Raw genomic sequence first — 19,125 nt, 5'->3', positions numbered from 1 at the left:
TCTTTTTGAATAAAAACCCAAAGGAAGTGATGGTGGGCCCAATTTTGACAACAGCATGCAGACATCACAGAGCTGTGTGACGCTCAGCAGGTCTTTGGTGCCTGTGTGGCCAGTGGGGAGCATGTAGAGGTGTCTGCGCCAGACAGAACCAGCTGAACACGTTGCAGCTTGTCACTGGCCCAGGGTAGTGAGTTGTTAATTACCGATTGAGGGCCAGGAGCATGGCTGGGCTTATAGGTGTGTCACACTCTGCTTGCTACTGGGAGCCCTCCAGGACGGGGAGGAGCATGAGAGGTTACAAACAAGGGGAGGAAGGCAAGAGAGTGGGAGGGGAGGGGTAACTTGTGCATAATCCTCCATTGGAGCATCTCCCTCTGACCTCCCAAACATGAGGAAGAGGCCATGGGTGGAGTTGCCCCAGCTGTCATGGCTGAATTGCTCTGCGCACAGGGCAGACATGGTGGACAAGCTGCCAGTATTTGGCTGAACACCCCACTGCTTGTAGTTTCGATGAGGCAATGTGTCCTAGTGGATAGAGGATTGGATTGGGACTCCGAAGACGTGGGTTCTATTCCTAGCTCTTCTGGGTGACCTGGGACAAGTCCCATCCCTGTTCTTTGCCTCAGTTTCCCCATCTGTAAAGTGGGGCTAAAGATACTGGCCTGCTTTATGATGCACTTTGAGATCTGCTGGCGAGAAGTGCTAAAAGTCTGAAGGCCTCAGCAAGACTCCAAGGATGTGAGTCACACTCTGATGTGAGTCACAGTTTCGCAGAGGCTCCTGTTTCAGGCTGTGGCTTCAACCCCCAGTGCCTGTTACAAGCTGTGGGATTTTGGTTCCAGGATTCCCATCTGTAGGAGTCATGAGCCAGAGCCCTGAGCAGTGCTCCTGGGCAGAGGAGTGGGTCATTCTCCTCCTGTTGCTGGGTCTCCTTGGGAGAAGAGAACAGACCTTAGGCTAGAGAGTTCCTGTCCTCGGCCCAGGTTCTACTCTCACCCCCCCAGTATTTACAATGAAGCTGATGCTGTGCTCTGCCTTACTGACCTTTCTCTGCTGTTCTCTCCTCAGAGCCTGTGCCAGCAGCGAGACAGAGAGTGAAGCTGGGGACATCATGGACCAACAGTTTGAGGAAATGAACAATAAATTGAACTCAGTAACTGATCCAACCGGCTTCCTGCGAATGGTCAGCAGGAATAACCTCTTCAACAGGTGAGAGCTGGACCCTTCACCCAGCAGGATGCGGGTACAGCCAGCACAGGAGGGAGATGCTTTATTCCTTGAGGGGTTTCTCTTTGGTGTGTAGGATTCTGCCTCCTGTTGTGACACAGTGTGATAGAAATGCTGTTGTGGAACAATGTGAACTCGCTCCCCAGGGGCGCAGCTGAGAACAGAGCTGTTCAGAGTAGGAGCCATGTTCTATGATGTGCTGCCCCTGCCAGGAACCTCCCGAATGCTCTCTATAAGGCCTCTTAAAAAGGGTGGCAGAGGAGCTTGTCCATGCTACAAGCATTCCACAGCCTGTGCATCTGCGTGTGTGTCCATCATTTCACCATCAGCTGTCACTGCAGTCCCTGGTGCTTCCCAGGTGCAAAGTCTGCATGGCAGGTCCCTGGTGCGCATGAGGAATCTGCTCTTCTCCCGTCTCTAGGATACACATTGTTTTTTTGTCTTTCTACCCTTCCTTTCCCTCCCCGGTTAATTTAGTTAGACTGGGAAATGCTTGCTCTGAGAGGAGGATCTTGCACTGCGCCTTGACAAGGGTCAGACTGGATGAGTCTGCATGGAGCGTGTGGGGAAGGGATGCCCATCATGGTGCTGGCCCAGTGTGGAGCATGAGGGAGGGGCGCTTGGTGGCCTGTCAGTGAGCAGGTGGCCATTGTACGCGAGGCTTGCTTTCCATCTTAGATCCAGCTTGGGCCGGGGGGGTGTCTGGCATAGCTACTAGAAACTCAGATCCTAGAAGTTAGAGGAGGGAAAGCCCTGCTAGGTCTTCGAGGGGCTATGGCAGTGGCATGCCCATATCCCCATGAAACCCAACAGCTCTGCACAGCTAGGTAAGGAGAAGGGGCAGTGAATGGGGTGTGGGGCTGCCTTGCTCACCCAGAAATACAGCGCTGGCCGGGGCTTTGTTGTCATCTGAGTAGTTAGGTTTTGGGGCCATTGTGGACCATGTTTCTAGGAGGGGATCAGAGATTTTCAGGATCGTGGAGCGAGCAAGAAGGGAATTGTAAGTCAGATTAAGGTGTGGCTCTGTCCCAAGGAGCATGTGGCAGGCACTCTGATAACCTCACCCTGCCCTGTGTCGCCAGCCCGTCTGATGTGTGCTGTTCTGGGCAAATGGAGATTGCGCAGACCGAGCTCACGTCTTTGGAGTGTAGAGCTTTCTGTTTGTTTGCCGACGGTACTTTCTCCTGGAAATGTTTGCTTCCCATTAATTTTAACGATGGCATTAATTAGCTGGGAAAATTGTAGCACTGTACACCAGCTGCCCAATCTTTGCTCATTTTCTGCGTATTTGGAACTTGCTCAGGTCTCAGCCAGTCCCATCTCTGCGCTGATTAGAGCCAGCATTTGAAGTGAAATTGGAGACAGAATCTTACCAGGGTCACCAGTCCCCAGATAATGATGCTGTGTGGAGCTGAAATAAGCACTCACTGGCTGCTGCTGGATCTGTGGCTTCCACACTGAGTCTGAGGTCAGGTACATCAACACCTCAGCAGCTGGAAAGGAGTCAGGCCTGGCTGCAGTGTTTAATATCACCACTGGAGCACGTCAGCTGGGACAGAGGCTCCCCGTGTGCGAGCCTGGGGCTGAAACGTTGGCACCAGCACTGGTCCATTCCCACTCTCAGAATCTCCGTTTGCTCCCATTCAAACTTCCCCAACCATGATGACCCGGGCACCAGCTGGGGATCAGGAAGGAATTCCCTGGGGGCTGCTGGGACGTTTTGCTTGCTTGTTCTCCACACTAGCTATTGTGATTGCAGGAGGGTGATGTGCATCAATTCTATATCCCGGCTCACTGCAAGTCAGTCATATGGTGCCTGAATGTCTTTTCTGTCACGTGGAAGCCGAGGTGTGTGAAGTAAGTCTCCTGGGAGTCGCACGCGCAGTAAGTCAGTTTGCAGATGCTGGGAGAGGCATGGGGACTGCGACTCCAGGCGCTGACCTAACTTCCTCCTGGAGAGAGATGTGGAGTAGCACTGGAAATGCTCCATATCTCCTTGCTGATCTCATTAAATATGTTGAGATCCGGTAGAACAGCGAACTACCCTTCTGTGGCCCGTGTGAGACCACACCTGCTATGTGAATCACTTTCCCTGGAAATTAGGGAAGTTTTAGTGACCGCCATAATCCTGCCACAGCCATTTGATTCCAGGCTCAGGCTTGGAAACAAAGTGAGAGTAGGGGCCAATGCTGGAGTTCAGCTGCCCTCTGCCGGCCTGGCTAGGCCTCTTCTCTCAGGTCAGCTCCTGACAGACAATTAAACGAAGGGCTGTGCACAGCGGGGAGGGCAGAGGGAGCTTTGCAGACCAGTGATACTTTTCTGTGTTCAGTTCTACTGTACTGTGTGTTGTGGACTGTGCAGCTGGTGCCATGTGACACACACAGCCCGAGACAATGGGGAGAGCTTGCTCGTCACAACCCCAGATTCAGCAAGGAGTCAGGTTAAGTCAGGGGTGGGCGAACGATGGCCCGGGGCCACATCCGGCCCATCAGACGTTTTAATCCGACCCTTGAGCCAGGACCGGCTCTAGGCACCAGCAAGCACCTTTTTTTTTTTTTTTTCTTGCTTGGGCATTTGTGCTCTTGGAACTTGGGGCGGCAAAAAACCTAGAGCCGACCCTGCCTCGAGCTCCCGTAGGGGAGCGGGATCTAGGGCTTGCCCTGCTCCATGTGTGCTGTGGCTCTGCGCAGCTTCTGGAAGCAGTGGCATGTTGCTCCTCCAGCTCCTATGTATAGGGGCAGCCAGGGGGCTCTGTATGCAGCCCTCGCCCCAAGCGCCGGCTCTGCAGCTCCCATTGGCCAGGAACCGCAGCCAATGGGAGCTGCAGAGGCGGCGCCTGCAGACAGCGCAGCACGCAGAGCCGCCTGGCCGTGCCTCCACATAGAAGCCAGAGGCAGGATATGCTGCTGCTTCCAGGAGCTGATTGAGGTTAACGCCACCCAGAGCCTGCACCCCGACCCCCTCCTGCGCCCTGATCCCCCTCTTGCCCTCTGAGCCCCTCGGTCCCAGCCCAGAGCACCCTCCTGCACCCCCAACCTTTCATCCCCAGCCTCACCCCCGAGCCCACACCCCCATCTGGAGCTCTCACCGCCCCCGCACCGCAGCCCCCTGCACCCCAACCTCCTGCGCCAGTCCAGAGCCCCCTCCCATACCCTGAACTCCTCATTTCTGGCCCCACCTCAGAGCCCTCATCCTCTCCCACACCCCAACCCCCAATTTTGTGAGCATTCATGGCCCACCATACAATTTCCATACCCAGATGTGGTCCTTAGGCCAAAAAGTTTGCCCATCCCTGGGTTAAGTTCTATGTGACAAAGAATTAGGCTGGAAGGAGAGAAAATGGGAATGGATAGTGTTCCCACTCTGCTGTTGCCCAGAATGAACAAGGGATGTCTGGCCTCTCAGAGAATCACTGTGGGAACACTGTCCATTCTCATTTTAGCCTCTCAGATTAAAAAATCAACCAACTGAATCAAATAGCGAGCAAGAATTAAAACCACCCTCTAGTTCCCCAGGGCGTGATTACTAGTCTACCCAGGCAGCATCGGCATGTTAATGCCTCCTGCTGGTTGCATATGTGCTGTGAGATGCAGAAGCAAAGTGTAGGGTGTTGTACAGAAGTCAGGGGCACTATACACCTTTTAACAGGAAGCTGTAAAACCTGTGGATACCCAGCAGCAGGCTGGCACTGAGGCTCCTGCTTCATTGGCACTTATGCTGCGGGGGCAGGAAAGTGAAGTCTTTTGTCTATGAATAGAGAATAGAAGGACATGCTTTCTAAGAACGATGCAAGGCCCAAGCAGGATGCTCAGGTCTTGCATTTGGATGCTTAAGTTCATCAGAAGGGTGTTTGCCTGGCGACATGCCAGCGTGAATGCCCCCAAAGGACATAGCACAGCAAAGCGGGGGCTGAAATTAATGAAGGGCGAAAGCAGCCCATGACCCTACCATAGCTGTACACGCCCTGTATACCGTCTCCCAGACACAGTCGGTCTTATCTCATTCAGGGTTTTACCTGCTGCCCATCCCTGTGGTATCTGATCATGCTCACCTCCCCCCGTACAACATGCATTCCAGCACGGAGGAGAGCAGAGCTGTTTCCCTAATAGTTCAGGGCTCTCCTGCTGTGGCTGTGCCCTCGTGGAGGAGAAGCATGTAGTCAGTCTTTCTGGAGCAGTGTCAGGCCTGATCAGGCAGTGAAGGGGTGTCTGGCTGGCCTAGGCTGATGTGAGTTTTCGGGAGACAGATGAAAGCAGTGGCCGAGAAGCCCCTTATCTAATTGGCCCTGTGCCGGCTAAGGGTACTGGCCTGCTCTGAGCAGCACTGGGGCTGCCTGAACACAGGCCACATGGCAGAGAGGGCTGGGTGGTCTGTGGGTTCGGGAACCAGTTGAAAGCAGACCCGGGGAGCTCAAATCTGGGTATTTCTAGCACTCCGTGCAGCTCGATGTGAGAGTGAGAATGATCCTGGCTGTGCATCTGGGGTGGCATCTCTGGGATTAGGCTCTCTGGGTACCAGTTTTGGTGGAGGCATGTCCAGTGGATGTCTGCTGTTCTGAGGCTGTGAAAGTGCTTCTGGCGGGCATGGGCTGGAGAACAAGAAACTCGGTGTGTGAAAAATGGTACTTTCTAAATTTGTTTTCATGGCGTTTCATCACAAAACCAAGACCGTTGATTCGGGGGAACTGTAGCCCAGAATAGCCAGTCGCCCAGTGGTTGGGGCGCTAAGCTAGCTGAGATGTCAGCCACATCTCCTGCTCTGAAGTTCCATCCTGGTCCTGAGAAACCTTTTCAAGGACAGAACTTTACACTTAACATAAGAACGGCAATACTGGGTCAGACCAAAGGTCCATCTAGCCCAGTATCCTGTCTTCCGACAGTGGTCAATGTCAGGTGCCCCAGAGGGAATGAACAGAACAGGTAATCATCGAGTGATCCAACCCCTGTCGCCCATTCCCAGCTTCCCTCCCATCAGTTCCCATCCAGCTCGGCTGCCGCCCCCAGACTCCTGTCTCATGGTCTTTGTCCATGCCTGTGAATACTGTCTGACTTGTTTGGAGTCCTGAGTGGTGCCAGGCCCTGATGCATGGAGGTGGGATCGGCAGCCTTGTCTCTGGTGCTCCCTGTGTGACCCTTTCCTACACCCAGGTGTCCTACCCAGTCTGTCCCTCTTGGGCCTGCCTTAGACCAGATCAGTGGGAGGTGCAGCACGTGATCTCTCCCCTTTTCTCTGTGGAGCTTGCAAGGTCACTCTTGGGCCTCTTTGAGGGTCAAAGCACAGTGACACTGATATGCAGTCATCTCCACAGCCTGGTTTGAGATCAGCAGCAAAGGGTGAGATCAGCAGCACGGCAGCGTCTGTGCAGGGTTGAGGTGTTGTTCCAGGCATTAGGGGAGAACACACAGCACACAGCCAGGCCAGGAACGCTGCAGCTCAGGCCTGCTGTTAGGCAACAGCAAGAGCATCTGCAGGAAACCAGCCCCGAGACCCTGTAAATGGGACACTTGGCCAGACCGCCTCACTGGCACAGAGAGCTGCTGGGAGGGGGAGTGTGTGCACATGAGAGAGGGGGAAGTTGGCAGCAGGTGCCAGATCTCACATGTCATGCACAAAGGAGCTTTGTCCTTCCTCCCCTTGTGTGGATTTGTTCTCCTCCCGCTCCAAGGGTTTAGAAAGTGAACAATTTATGTTACTCCTTTGGATTTGGACTAATAAAAAAACATCTGAGTGGTAAGCTGATAAATCCAAGGCTGCCTGGCTGCAAAACCCTTTCAGATGGAGACTTTGCTGATTAGAGTAATCAAGCCGCCTGTAATAAATGTCTGTTATAATTATTTAATGGTGAGAGAGAGGATAATAGTGCCACCTGCTGGCACATAGCTGCTTTCTGCAATGCTGGGACATTACTCCAGCCCTCTAGTCTACAACCATCCACCCCAAAGAAGCAATTGGACACCCCAGTCCTGTGGAGGTGTAGAAGTGGAGTGCTGAGGCCTGGGTGGAGCTGGGGAAATATCACTTGGATTTCCTGAACTGATTTTAAAATCTGCACTTTGCAAAGCGTGAAAACAGTTAAACTCCATGAAGGGAGATCAGCTCTCTCAGCCAGCACAATAGAGCCAGGGAGCAACCTGGTCCACTGGGGCGAGCACAGGGCTGGGGCCAGTCCTAGCTCTGTCACAGACTTATTGTGCAGCCTTGTGCAAATCACTTCAGTCAGATTATCAGATGTGCTGAGCACGCATAGCTCCTGTTAGGTCCCATCAGATGGCTCAGGCCCTTTCAGAAATGGGAATAATCTCTCCCTCCCTCATTCAGGGGCTGCGAGGATGAATTAGATCATCTTTCTGTATAATGCTGAGGACCCAGTTCTGTGCACAGTTTTGCATCTGTATTTGTGTATGTGGTTGCAATGGGGAACTGTGCACACAGTCAAGCGTCTTGCAGGCACAGTCCTGATGCCTGAGCATACATGTGCAGTTCCAGGCACAAGCAGACCTCTCGTCTTCGTAAAAATGTAGGGGGAGTTTTCAATGGCTCAGAGAGCCTTAGGGTGCTAAATTAGGGCTCCTAATTGCCATTTGAAACATCTCCCCTTTAGGCCATGAATGTAAAGTGCAGTTAATGCTGAGCAGCTTCCTTCCTTCCTTCCATGAATGGAGTGCAGCCAGCCCCAGGACAGCAGTCAGGGGGCTAGGGAGGGAGAGGTGTTAGTCACAGCAGTGGATTAAGGTCTCGTAGGGTCCTGGGCCGGAGCAAATTGGGGGGGCCCCCAGTGCCAGAACTGTGGCCCCACCCCCTTCAGCCTGTGGTCTCTATTTCACCCACAGCCCTGCCCCATTCTGCCCCTTCCCCCACAGCCGTGCCCTTCACTCACTCCTTTCCCCCCCACTCCACTGCGGCCCTAAGACTGGAGAAACTCTGTGCCTCTGCTGTGGCCCTGGAATCGCGGCGGGGAGCAAGAGGCCTGGGGCCACAGCAGGGGGAGATTTTTCCAGGGCCCCCAGTCATGGCCCCATGGGCCCATGCAGTAATCCACCTCTGGTTAGTCAGTCAATGAGATGAGAGTGTTGCCGGCACCCAGTGCCGAGAGGCTGAACAACAGCTTGAGTTGGTTCGCTACCCGGTGTGCTACACCCAATAATCACAACGGGGTGGAGAAGCAGAAAAGTTTATTTGAAGCTTCAAAAAGGTACAGGGAGATTTGAATCTCAAATCCTGTACAACAGAGCAGGAAGTTACACAGGCTTTTATACATTCTTTTTTTTAGCATACTTATTTAATAGCAAGCTGCTCCAAGTATTCATATAGCCAGCCAATCCAGTTCCCAGCTAGTTCCCTGATTCTCTGTATCATTTGTTAAACTATACATAAAGCTGCTTTATTCAGCATTGTTCTTCCATATTTCCCCTGTTTGGCCTTGCTTAGTTTTAGGCAGTCTGACTCTGCAACATACTGTTGCAGATTCTCAGCATAACTGCTGTGTGTGCCTCCAGGCGGGGGGGTCAAGGACACTTGGGCCTAGCACGCAGAGCTGCTGTGAGTGCCTCCAGGCAGGAGGGGGGGCCAAGGACACCGGGGCCTAGTGCGAGGGGGCTTCATCGACACTTGTGGTCTTCCATCCCCTCGAGTTACCTAGTGGCCATGCCCCAGTGTTCCCAACAAGAGGGTGTTTCTCAGGAGCAGAAGGAGTGTAATGTGTTGATTCTGTGGCTTCACCGGCATACTAGCCTAGTGTGTAAGTGTAAAGACACACCAAGGATGCATGGTTTACCCTTGGCAGGGTATATAATCTGCTAAGAAAAATCTATGCTAATAACAGAGGCTTTGTTAATGTATTTCACTGGATTGATTGGCCTGTCCATTAGGAACTTACTTTGGCTTTGATTTCCTGGGTTTCTGAGTACTTCCCACTTCTGGCTTTTGTCTCTGTCATCTGTTGATAGCACTGTGGGTGTGTGTGACCTGCACAGAGAAATGGGGACATTCAGCACAAGGAATAGAAACATGCAGCCCTGGGAATGGGGGGGGGGGGTGTTTGGTGGAGGGGCCGTGTGCCCATGCAGCACATGTGGGGGTGGGAGGGTTGTTTGGCAGAGGGCCGTGTGCCCATGCAGCATGGGGGGGGAAGGGGGTTGTTTGGCAGAGGGGCCATGTGCCCGTACAGCATGTGGGGGTGGGGAGGTTGTTTGGCAGAGGGGCTGTGTGCACGTGGGAGGAGGGGGTTGGCGGAGGGGCCATGTGCCCGTACAGCGGGTGGGGGATGTGAGGGGGTTGTTCTGCAGAGGGGCCCTGTGCCCAAGCAGCACGTGGCGGGAGGGGTCGTTTGGCGGAGGGGCCCTGTGCCCGTACAGCGTGTGCAGGAGAGGTTGAGTCTGGCCCCGGGGTCTCAGCACTGAGCAGCATGGGAACGCCAGCGGGAGAGGGAGCATCTCGCTGGGGTTGTAACTTGCCGCGCCGGGCGGGGTCACTCAGAACTCCATCAAGGGGATTGTTCATGCTCGGCCTGGCGCCCTGGTCTAGGTGGGTGGTGCAGGTGTTGATGGCCAGCGCAGGCAGACGTGGCTCTGGGCTGTGCCTGGAAGGGAGAGCCGCACGCTTGGCTTAAACACCTTCCTCGGACTCCAGCTGGCCTGGCCAGGACCTGATGGTTCAAAACATCCTTCTTGTTCTTTGTTGGGTGCTGTAAGGGCCCAGGCAGAGCTCACATCCCACTAAGGAGCTCATAGTCCAGTTATTGCACCCAGACCAGCCGCTGGGCATCAGGAGCCCTGGCAGTTACTTTTAATTCCACTTCCTTCCTTCTGCTGATACTGGGGAGGAGAGGGCAGCCCAGGGCAGGGAACCTCACCCAAGAGGGGGATGTGATGAGGAGTGGATGGGGCCTGGCACGCTGATGCTGGGAGGCTGTTCTGTCCACAGTGATGGGAGCTGGGGAAGGGCACTGCGGGAACAGTGCAGCTGGAGTGAAGAGGCCCAGGGAGAGGAGAGATGCCATCCAGGTGGAGTTGGGGGGGGCCACAGAGATGAGGATCTTGAACTGGATTCAGGGTACAAAGGGAAGATGGTGAAGGGCTCAGTAGGACAGTGATGTGCTGAGGTGGGCTGAGTTCTGGGGGCCAGAAGGCAGGAGATGGCTAGGGCCTGGATAACTGCAGGAGCTGTTGGACAGTGGGGTGGGTCTCACTTTCAATACTACAGTACATGTTGTGCAGGAAAGAGCCCGGCAGGCTGGGGAGAAGCAGAGAATGGCCCCGGATTGTGAGTCTGAGTGGCACAGAGGATCGTGTCAGGCTGCAGCCTGCTGGAGGTCACTGCATGCTCAGAGAAAGCCAACTCAGAACAGCACTAGAGGCGACTGACCCTTTGCTGAGTGTAGAAGGGGCTGGCAGGAATCCAACTCAGCAGCCCCTCTTGGGCCAGGTCTGGGGAGAAGGGTTCGGTGCAGTGGCACTGGGGCATTGTGGGGGCACAGCTTTGGGTGCTGGCATTTGGGCACTGTACAGTGGAGTTGCAGTGCTCACATCTGGACCTCAGCAATGAACCTCTGTGTCGGCTAGTGCAGAGAGAGCGGCTCTAAATGTGCAGGCGATGGTTGGGAGAAGCAGCAGTTAGTGCTGCCCCCAGGGAATAGGAAGGAGGGAGCAAAGTATCTCCCAGCAACGAAATGAGGTGGCAAAGATGGAACACCAGCCGGGAGACGAATCTGCAGGGCCATGGATTGATCGGCAGCCTTGTCTCTGGTGAGTTTTTGTCCTGCACTCACTTAAGGAGGAAGCTGCAGTGAGGCAGGCTGGAGTCTTAAGTACTGGGGTTGGGAGGCCGAGCTCTGAACTCCCCCCTGAAAAGTGCTTGGGTAACAGGTGTGAGAGGGGCCACTCGCTGATCCCTGGGACGCCCATGTCCGGCGTCTGCTCCCTCCTGCCGGCACTAGGGCTGGGTCCCAGAGCACCTGATTCCCTCTGGTCTGCTTTCAGAGTAACAGCCATGTTAGTCTGTATTCACAAAAAGAAAAGGAGTACTTGTGGCACCTTAGAGACTAACCAATTTATTTGAGCATGAGCTTTCGAGAGCTACAGCTCACTTCATCGGATGCATGGTCTGCTGTTAGTTAGCGTGTGTGTGTGTGTGTGTCTTGTCCTGCGGCTGTTTCACGGCAGATTCCAGTGCTCTGACTGGGCCTGACGGAGAAGTGCTGTGTGATGCTTGTGGCCGTAGGTGCACAGGACTTACTCTGGGCCCAGTGCTGTCCGCTTGGGTTTAGGGGGATGTTGGGCATTCTCAGGGTCACTCTTGCAGCTGAAGGACGCAGCTGTGTCTAACAGAGGCTGTAGCTCCAAGTCAGCAGCTTGCTGGCTCCCAGCCCAAGGGGAGGGAGCTGGGCTCCCTCAGGGAGGCTTTCCTCTGTATGGGACCATGCCGACTAAGGGCAGCAAGCACAGGTGTCTGCCCAGCGCTCCCTTTGTCATGTTTGCCTTTTGATGCCATCTCAGATTAATTGGTGCCTAGCGCCAATGTAAATGTTCCTGCGGCTGCAGGCAAGTCTTAATGGGTCTCACATTTGCCTGCACACAATCGCTGCACACAAGTATGTAATTAAGTGCTTTGAACAGCACTTTGGGACATTTGATTCTGTAGAGAAACTCCATAGAAATGTAAGCTGTTGTCTGCAGCTGGTTCACCCTGTGGTTTCTCTCATTGTTCTGTGTGGTGTGCAACTGAATGGGATAATCAAACCAGGGAGGAAAGCTGCTCCTGGAATAGCAGCCTTTCCTGGGCAGGCCTGGGGACTGGCTTCTGGGCAGCTAAGGTTATGCCAGGACAATCCACTTCAGATCTCCACACGTTTCCAGTTAACCTCTCGCTTTCCTTCTATCCACAGGAGCTGTCAGAGCATGACCAGTCTGTTCAGCAGCACCATGTGTCCTGCTAAGGATGGAACATCCTCTCTTCCCAGGAGGCAGAGCACCTTCTCCAAACCCCCATTACGTGTGCTCTATGACCTGTTGATAGGGCCCATGGAAGGGGTAAGTGCCTTGGTACAGGCAAAAGTTGCAGAGTCCAACTTACCAAAACTTTTTGGGGCTTGGAAAGGAAGAGGCTAGATAACTCAAGGCTTGGAAACGAAGCACAGAACTTTTCACTGGTGGGTGCCTGGTTCCAGTGTGGCCTAGCTGGGTGACTGGATAGCTCAGGGAGTTGGTAATACGGAGCATTGCTGGATTGAATCCAGGAGAGGAATAGCAACTGCAAGTACTTCGAATGGGTGGCTGTTCAGTGGACCCTACATGAAATGAGTTTGGTGGATCTCAGTCCAGTTCCAAGTGGGAGACATGTCCATATGTCCAGCTTCACCACTTGGTAGCCTTAGCAGAGAGGCCAAGGGTGGACTGTTTCATAAAGAGTGAACTCTCTTCTCACTCCCAAGGAGATCCCTCTAGGACAGGGATCTCAGGGAGTGGCATGTTGGTGAGGAAGCTTGCCCTGGTAATGCCTATGCTGTATCCATTCTTAGGATAAAGACTGCCTCAGTGTCCCAGGCTCTCAGCCCAGGACCATTCACTGTTACCTCCTCCTGTGACTTGTTACCAGACAGAACCCAAACCCTGCCGGTGTATATGTTCCTGCATACAGCGATAAAAGAGCCCTCTGCCCAACCTCTTCTCTGTACTTTCCACTACCTGGGGCTGCTAGTGTAGCTGCATTAATGTGTTCACTTATCCCAGGCTGGGACGCTGTCTGAAATGCTGAGGGTGGGGGGTTGTGCCTGTGGGTTTCCATGTAGGATTCCCATGTGTTTGACTCATCTTGGTCTGTGCCGGTGGGTCTTCGGCCATGGGAATGGCCTGCCCCTGGGTGCAGAGTGAAACATTTTTCTTGACCCACCAGAAGAGGGGCTGGGCAAGGAGATGGGATCTGAAAAAGGGGGCAGTCTGGCTACAGGGTGATCCACAGAATGGAGTAGCTGCAGGTTGAATTCAGCCCTGGCTCCCTCAGTGAGATCCCAGGAGGGTCCCCATGTCCCTTTCTAAGGATGCTGATAAGTGTGACATCTGCTGAGCTCTGACTGACTGAACGTTCTGCGCAGAGCACTCCCAGGCAGCTTGTCTCCGCAGGGGGCGGGAGAGGGGCTGACTATTACTATCTTCTTAGATTCCTCAGCTTTCCCCCATGTTGTGTTTTTATCAGAGTGCCTCTCCAGGACTTTTAATATTTTTGCTGCCCATCTCTGAGCCTGTGAATTTCTGCTGCATCTTTTCAGAGACAGGGTGCTCTGTGGCAGGGTGTTCCATGCAGCAGGTATGGGATGTGTGGAGTGTCTCATGCAGAGGGGTTGGTTGCATGCTGTATGTGTGATGGGGTGTTCCAGGTATCAGTTCATCCCATGCAAAGAATCTGAAAGGCGCCACATGCAGCATAGTGGCACGGTGGTCATATGCAGGAGCGCATCGCATGGAGCGGATGCGAAGAGAATTCAACCCATTGGTGTGGAAGGGAATCCTACCAGACTAACCAGATCTCTGACACCACTTGGGCTAGTGCCTGAGCTCTGGGTGAGGAGTCCGGGGGCTGGGATTCTAATCCCAGCTCTACCAGCGACTTGCTGAGTGACCAGGGGCAAGTCATGTCCCCTCTCTGGGCCTCTGGTTTCCAACCCTTTTCAAACTCTGAAAATGCTCAAGTTAGTGATCAATGAAATTGACACCCGAGGTTAAATGCGGAATGTGTAGCAAGCAGGCCAGGGGTAAAACAAGGTTGAAATAAAGAAGCCTTTTGCTAGTCACTCCCTGGCCTCTTTGCATGTGTGCGGGATCTTTGCTCTCCCTTCGCCTGCTTTTTGTGTATTTGGCCTATAAGCTCTTTGGGGCAGGGCCCATGCCTTACTCTGTGTTTGTATCACACCCATCCTGATGGGTAGGTCTAGGCGCTGCCTCAAACATAAATGATAACCTGCATAGTGAGGATGTTCTCTTACCCCTCTCCTGGGCTGTGCAGTTCGATAGCTACTGTTTGCAGAGCCCTGGAGTACACCAGCGTAGAATTGCTGACTCCTAGCCAGTTGCAGCTGTTAACTCCTGCCCGTCGGCCTGCTGACCTTGTACTTTCCAGGACTGACTCTAAGGTGGCTCCTCAGCTTTTCTGCAACTTGCCTTTCTGATGCTCCTCCTGCACCCTCATTAGATCCTGCAGAATTCCCTTCCTCAAGGCTGAGAGGCGCCAAGGCTGATTCCTTTCCCCGAACTCCAGCCCAAACCTGGCTGTCCCCTGCCCTGCCGTCTCAATCTCAGCTCTGTCCTTCCGAACAAGAGGTGACCAAAGCTGCAGAGAGCATTCTAACTAGAGGCTTATTGAGTCCATACTAGCTTGTCCTGATTTATACTCCACATCTATTGCAAAGCCATGTAAGTTATATCCCCACAAGGTCGTTCTCAGTTCCTTTTACTGCTGTTAAACAACGTGCAGACGGAGTCAGTGAATCCCCAGAGCCTGCTTCTCCACTGCACGGCCATGTGAAGGGTGTTTTCACCCCAGGTTTCCTTAGGCTTCTGTATATTGAATGATGTGAGTCTGAGTAGACCTGAAAGCCTTGTCCTCCTCTCCTTTCCCCACCCATCCCGCAATGCTGTGTTACAACAAGAGCCTGGCATAGTCAGTAGGAAAGTGCTTCCCAGGGCCCTAGGCGCAGGCTGTGACGGGAGGCTGCTGGGCACAGGTTGGGTTGCTGGCTGTGTTGGAGCTCAGACAGGATATTGCTCTGGTGGTTTGGGGCACCTGGAGGCGTGAGGTTTCTGGGCACTCTTGTCAGGCTGATCTTGAGTGTACAATGCAGGGAGAGCTGCTGGTGAGCAGCGGGGAGAACAGGAGAGAGCTGACAAGGAGACGAACCAGACCATGTGACCTCATTGCTACAGCCACATGCTGTTAAAGGGCCCAGACAATCTGGGGTGCATGGGAGCAGCACCGTGTGCGAGAGACCCGCAGGGAATGCAGCGTGTGGACAAGGCAGAGCTTCTGCGCATAGGAGAGAAATCGCACAAGAAGAGGACTGCACTTACCACTCACACACCACCGCTGTAGACAGGGAATGACTTCAGGTGCCTGCTGAGATGTTTGCTGTGGGGTGTTGAGATGTGACAGAATCACAGTGACCTAAAGAGCTGAGAACAATTTTACAACAATGTATTATCAGAGACAAGACGTCTGGGTTTATCTGCCAGCTGGAATTGTGCTGAGGCATCAGGAAAGTCTGCAGTGATTCTGCATAGTACAGGAGGGGGGCAGTAGCTGAGAGTGACAGACTGCACAAGTTTTGGGGGTTCGCTGCAGGAAGAGTTAATGAGGGGCACTGTCATCTCGCCTACATTCCTGACTTCTCTTGGGGGAGGGATTTAATTGTTGTATTTTTGTTACTCAGAGTAGTGACACCTCTTCCCTAAGAGATGCAGGGAGCCTGTGAATGTCAGAATTCCCCTTCCCCATTTTCCTACAGGTCTTAATTCTCCCATCTTATATGAAAGCCAGAGAGATAGCTTTGCTAGCTGGTACCCGTATTTCCCTCTGCAGCGGCTACATGATTCTGTCCAGTAGGGGGAAGTGCTGCACTGTCAAAGTGAGCTGACCTGGGAAGGTGGCTGCAGGTTTCCTAGACAGAATATAGACTTGTGTTTTCAGCCTTTCAATAAAAATATTGAAAATAAAAGTCTGACATTATAAATCACAGACACTTCAAGACTAAAGAGATTAGCCCCTTTATGCAGTGCTCATAATTATTTGAACAACTGTCTTTGTTTAGCAGCTGTGATGTTGTTAAGGGCCTGGGTCAGAGAATCTGGAAAGCGGAATGGAATAATACTTTACCTTAGGCGTTACGCCGCTATTTGATTTAATTTTTGCTTAAGGGGAAAGCGCTGCCTTGGCGGCTTCCTTGAAACATGCTGTCCTTTGCTGTCAGGAAGGCAGCCACACTTGGACTTATCTTTAAGAAGTGCATAGTATAGTTGCATACATCAGCCATCATGAAGCATTATATCAGCTCCAGTCTGATCCTCACAGGAGAAAGGGCTTAGGTTCTAAAGCTGCCACATCAGAAAACTTGCAAGGGAACCACTGTGGGTGCAAAAGGAGATGGAGAGCCAATTGCACCTGCAATGCTGATGACAGACAATAGGCCACAAGGAGCAGCAGTGGGGACCTGCTGAGTTTCCAGATCGCTGTGGTCACTGCTAACCTACCTGAGTATCAACTCTGGAGTGGCTTCTCTGGCTCTGCTGCAGTCTGTTCAGCTAGAGGGTGACAGCCTTGGGAACACCCACCCTGTGCCTCTCTAACATTTTTCAGTTGCTGTGGCATCTGGATGCTGCTCAGATGTCCTGCTCCTTTCCAACCAACCTGCAGGGGAAGAGCAGGAGCTTGGGGCTGCCTCCAGGCTTCTGGTTTGCCCCTGGTTGAGATACTTGTGGTGAGGTGAGCGCAGACTCAGGAGTGATTAGGCAGGGGTGGGAAGATGATTTCTGGCAAGCTGTCTGTCTGATATACAGTCATGATAAGAACTCCCTATAAGATTTCCCAAGACGCAAACAGCATTTCTGGAGAGCTGCCCAAGCAGCCAGCACTGCCATCATCAGGTCTTGTGAGAAGGTGTCAATGGTTTGGATTTAGGTGTCACCAGAGATTTCTCATTCGAGCTACTAACTCCCAGTGAGCTGTTTGACATCTAGAGACCAGACTATCAGTTCATTGTGGTCAGCTGCCGATCCTTTGCAATTCAGGCACCTTAAAATGTCCACTGGCATCTGTGGTCCACAGGAAGTCCCTGTATCAAGTTGTATTTGGTTATCAAAGTTGTTTACTTTTCCTGTGATTCCAGTTATTCCAAGTTCCTTAGGGAGGTGTGGATCTGGTTCCATGGCAGCAGGACAGAGAGGGAGGGTATGTCTGAACTGTGGAGTTTATTCTTTATATAGCTAGTTTGTAATTAATTAATAGCAGGCTTTACCAGGTGCAAAGTGTTATATCATACCCAGAACGTCAGACCACCTGATGTCCGAGATCCTCAAGCAGGTTTCAGTGTCACAAAACAATAACTCAACAGGACAAATACAGAGTCTAACTCTCCCTTCTTGAGTTTCTAAGCAGACAAGATGAGGATAATTTTTCAGACATTAATGCTCTTTTCTAAAGCTGGGACAGCAGGGAGAACAGACACGTGATTGTGCTGGACCACAATGCTGGCCGTATGAGAAGAGAAACAATTCCCAGCCACCCCAGGGAGTCTCTGGGATACAGGATTATTTTAGAGAGAGTGGTTTTTTCGGCACATTGGTCCTGCCTGTACAAAGTCTTTCACAGCTGGAGATGTAACTGCCATGAGCCTGGACCCAGTGTCCACCAACTTAAGCTCATCCGTACCTCTGTAACAATGCATGAAAATCCTAGAGAACATGGCCAGGATTCTGTAGCCTGATCTATAGATGATGTAATAATTACATTGATTACTTAAGAATTCCCATTTATGACTTTGAGGGTTGGCAGGTATTTGTCCCAAGATCAGGCCCAGTATTATTCAAATTATTACGTGCACAGCAGCAACACACACTCTGTAGGAGCTCTTCTGTATTTACAGATACTTTATTAACACATTTATCTCAGTCACAAACACCCCAACTCAGGAAGATAAACAGAGATACCGTAGAATGTATATCTGCACATCATATACTCACACCATCTCGTGTAGAACAACCTGAAATGTTAGCCATCATCTTCCACATCACCATCACCTTCCCTCTCATCATCAGTGGCGGTTGTTCTGGCACCTCCCAGGGGCTACATCTTTCTCCTACTGCCCGTAGGCTGGGATGCAACTTTTATAATATGTTATGCTGGTGCCACCATGTCTAATGCATATTCACTAGGGGTTTCTCCTCTCTTCCTTATTTGTATTTCCTCACTTTACTAATGCTGGAGTGTCCTTCTCCTATAGAAAGAAAAGGAGTACTTGTGGCACCTTAGAGACTAACCAATTTATTTGAGCATGAGCTTTCATCACGAAAGCTCATGCTCAAATAAATTGGTTAGTCTCTAAGGTGCCACAAGTACTCCTTTTCTTTTTGCGAATACAGACTAACACGGCTGTTACTCTGAAACTTCTCCTATAGGTTAGTATATCAGTGATCTCAACTTATATACATCAATTCGTTGCCGTAGCTCTCTTGTGGTTAGTCATATCGGGATGTTTTCTCAATTTTCTGTGGTTGGCAGGTGTCATTATGGTCAAAATTCCCCTTGCACACTTTATTTTCAGTTCCCCAAAACTCAGGGGTGACCATTAGATCATTTGTCTGTGCCAGAATTCATGGGCCCCAAGCTTTATGCTAACTGCTGGAGGTAATGTCTCACAGGGTACAGGCCTGTAGATTCCTTGCATTACTGCTGAATATAATGCAAACAGAATATAATGAAGGCAAGGCAGTGAATATAATGAAGGCAAGCTAGCCCTGTGGGCTACAATTAGGAAGGCGGCACCTGCTTTCAGGGAGGGGAGTAACGTTTACTGGTGATGATTCTAGTGCAAGGCTCCTAACAGTCAGAGAGCTCTGAGAGGAGCCATTTGCTAAGCAGGCTTTTTGTGCTGGTTTCTGCAAGGTCCTGGAATAAGCTAAATCTGGGAGCTGTACTTCAGCCTTTGTCCAAAGGACTAGGGCTAGGCTGGGAGTGGATCTCCAAGTGTTCTTGGCACCTGCTATCTCCCTCCAGCCTGAGGAGCAACACGGCTGGGCCCTGTGTTGTGATTTTGTGAGACTGACTCAAGGTACCCTGTGGCTGCTGTCCCTGGTGTTAGGGGCTGTAGATAAAGCCTCGGAGAGCCTGCTGCCCAGCATTACAATAACTAATCATATG

The 19,125-nt window shown here is 52.1% G+C and overlaps 1 protein-coding gene across 3 annotated transcripts in view; it reads left to right on the top strand.

Annotated features, from left to right (window-relative positions):
- TTC28 (tetratricopeptide repeat domain 28) overlaps positions 1-19,125 on the top strand; it is a 504,428-nt gene that overhangs the window by 452,399 nt on the left and 32,904 nt on the right. For all 3 annotated transcript variants that reach the window (XM_084649138.1, XM_084649137.1, XM_084649139.1), the window contains exons 13-14: positions 1,069-1,209; positions 12,110-12,254. In XM_084649138.1, the coding sequence (XP_084505264.1) occupies positions 1,069-1,209; positions 12,110-12,254 (286 nt within the window). The remainder of the gene's footprint in view (positions 1-1,068; positions 1,210-12,109; positions 12,255-19,125) is intronic.

Source organism: Lepidochelys olivacea (assembly GCF_965140295.1).
Source record: "Lepidochelys olivacea isolate rLepOli2 genome assembly, chromosome: 15".
In the NCBI taxonomy this organism is placed as follows: Eukaryota; Metazoa; Chordata; order Testudines; family Cheloniidae; genus Lepidochelys; species Lepidochelys olivacea.
Note: the sequence above shows the minus strand (reverse complement) of the source record. Positions and strands in the feature narration are given on the sequence as shown.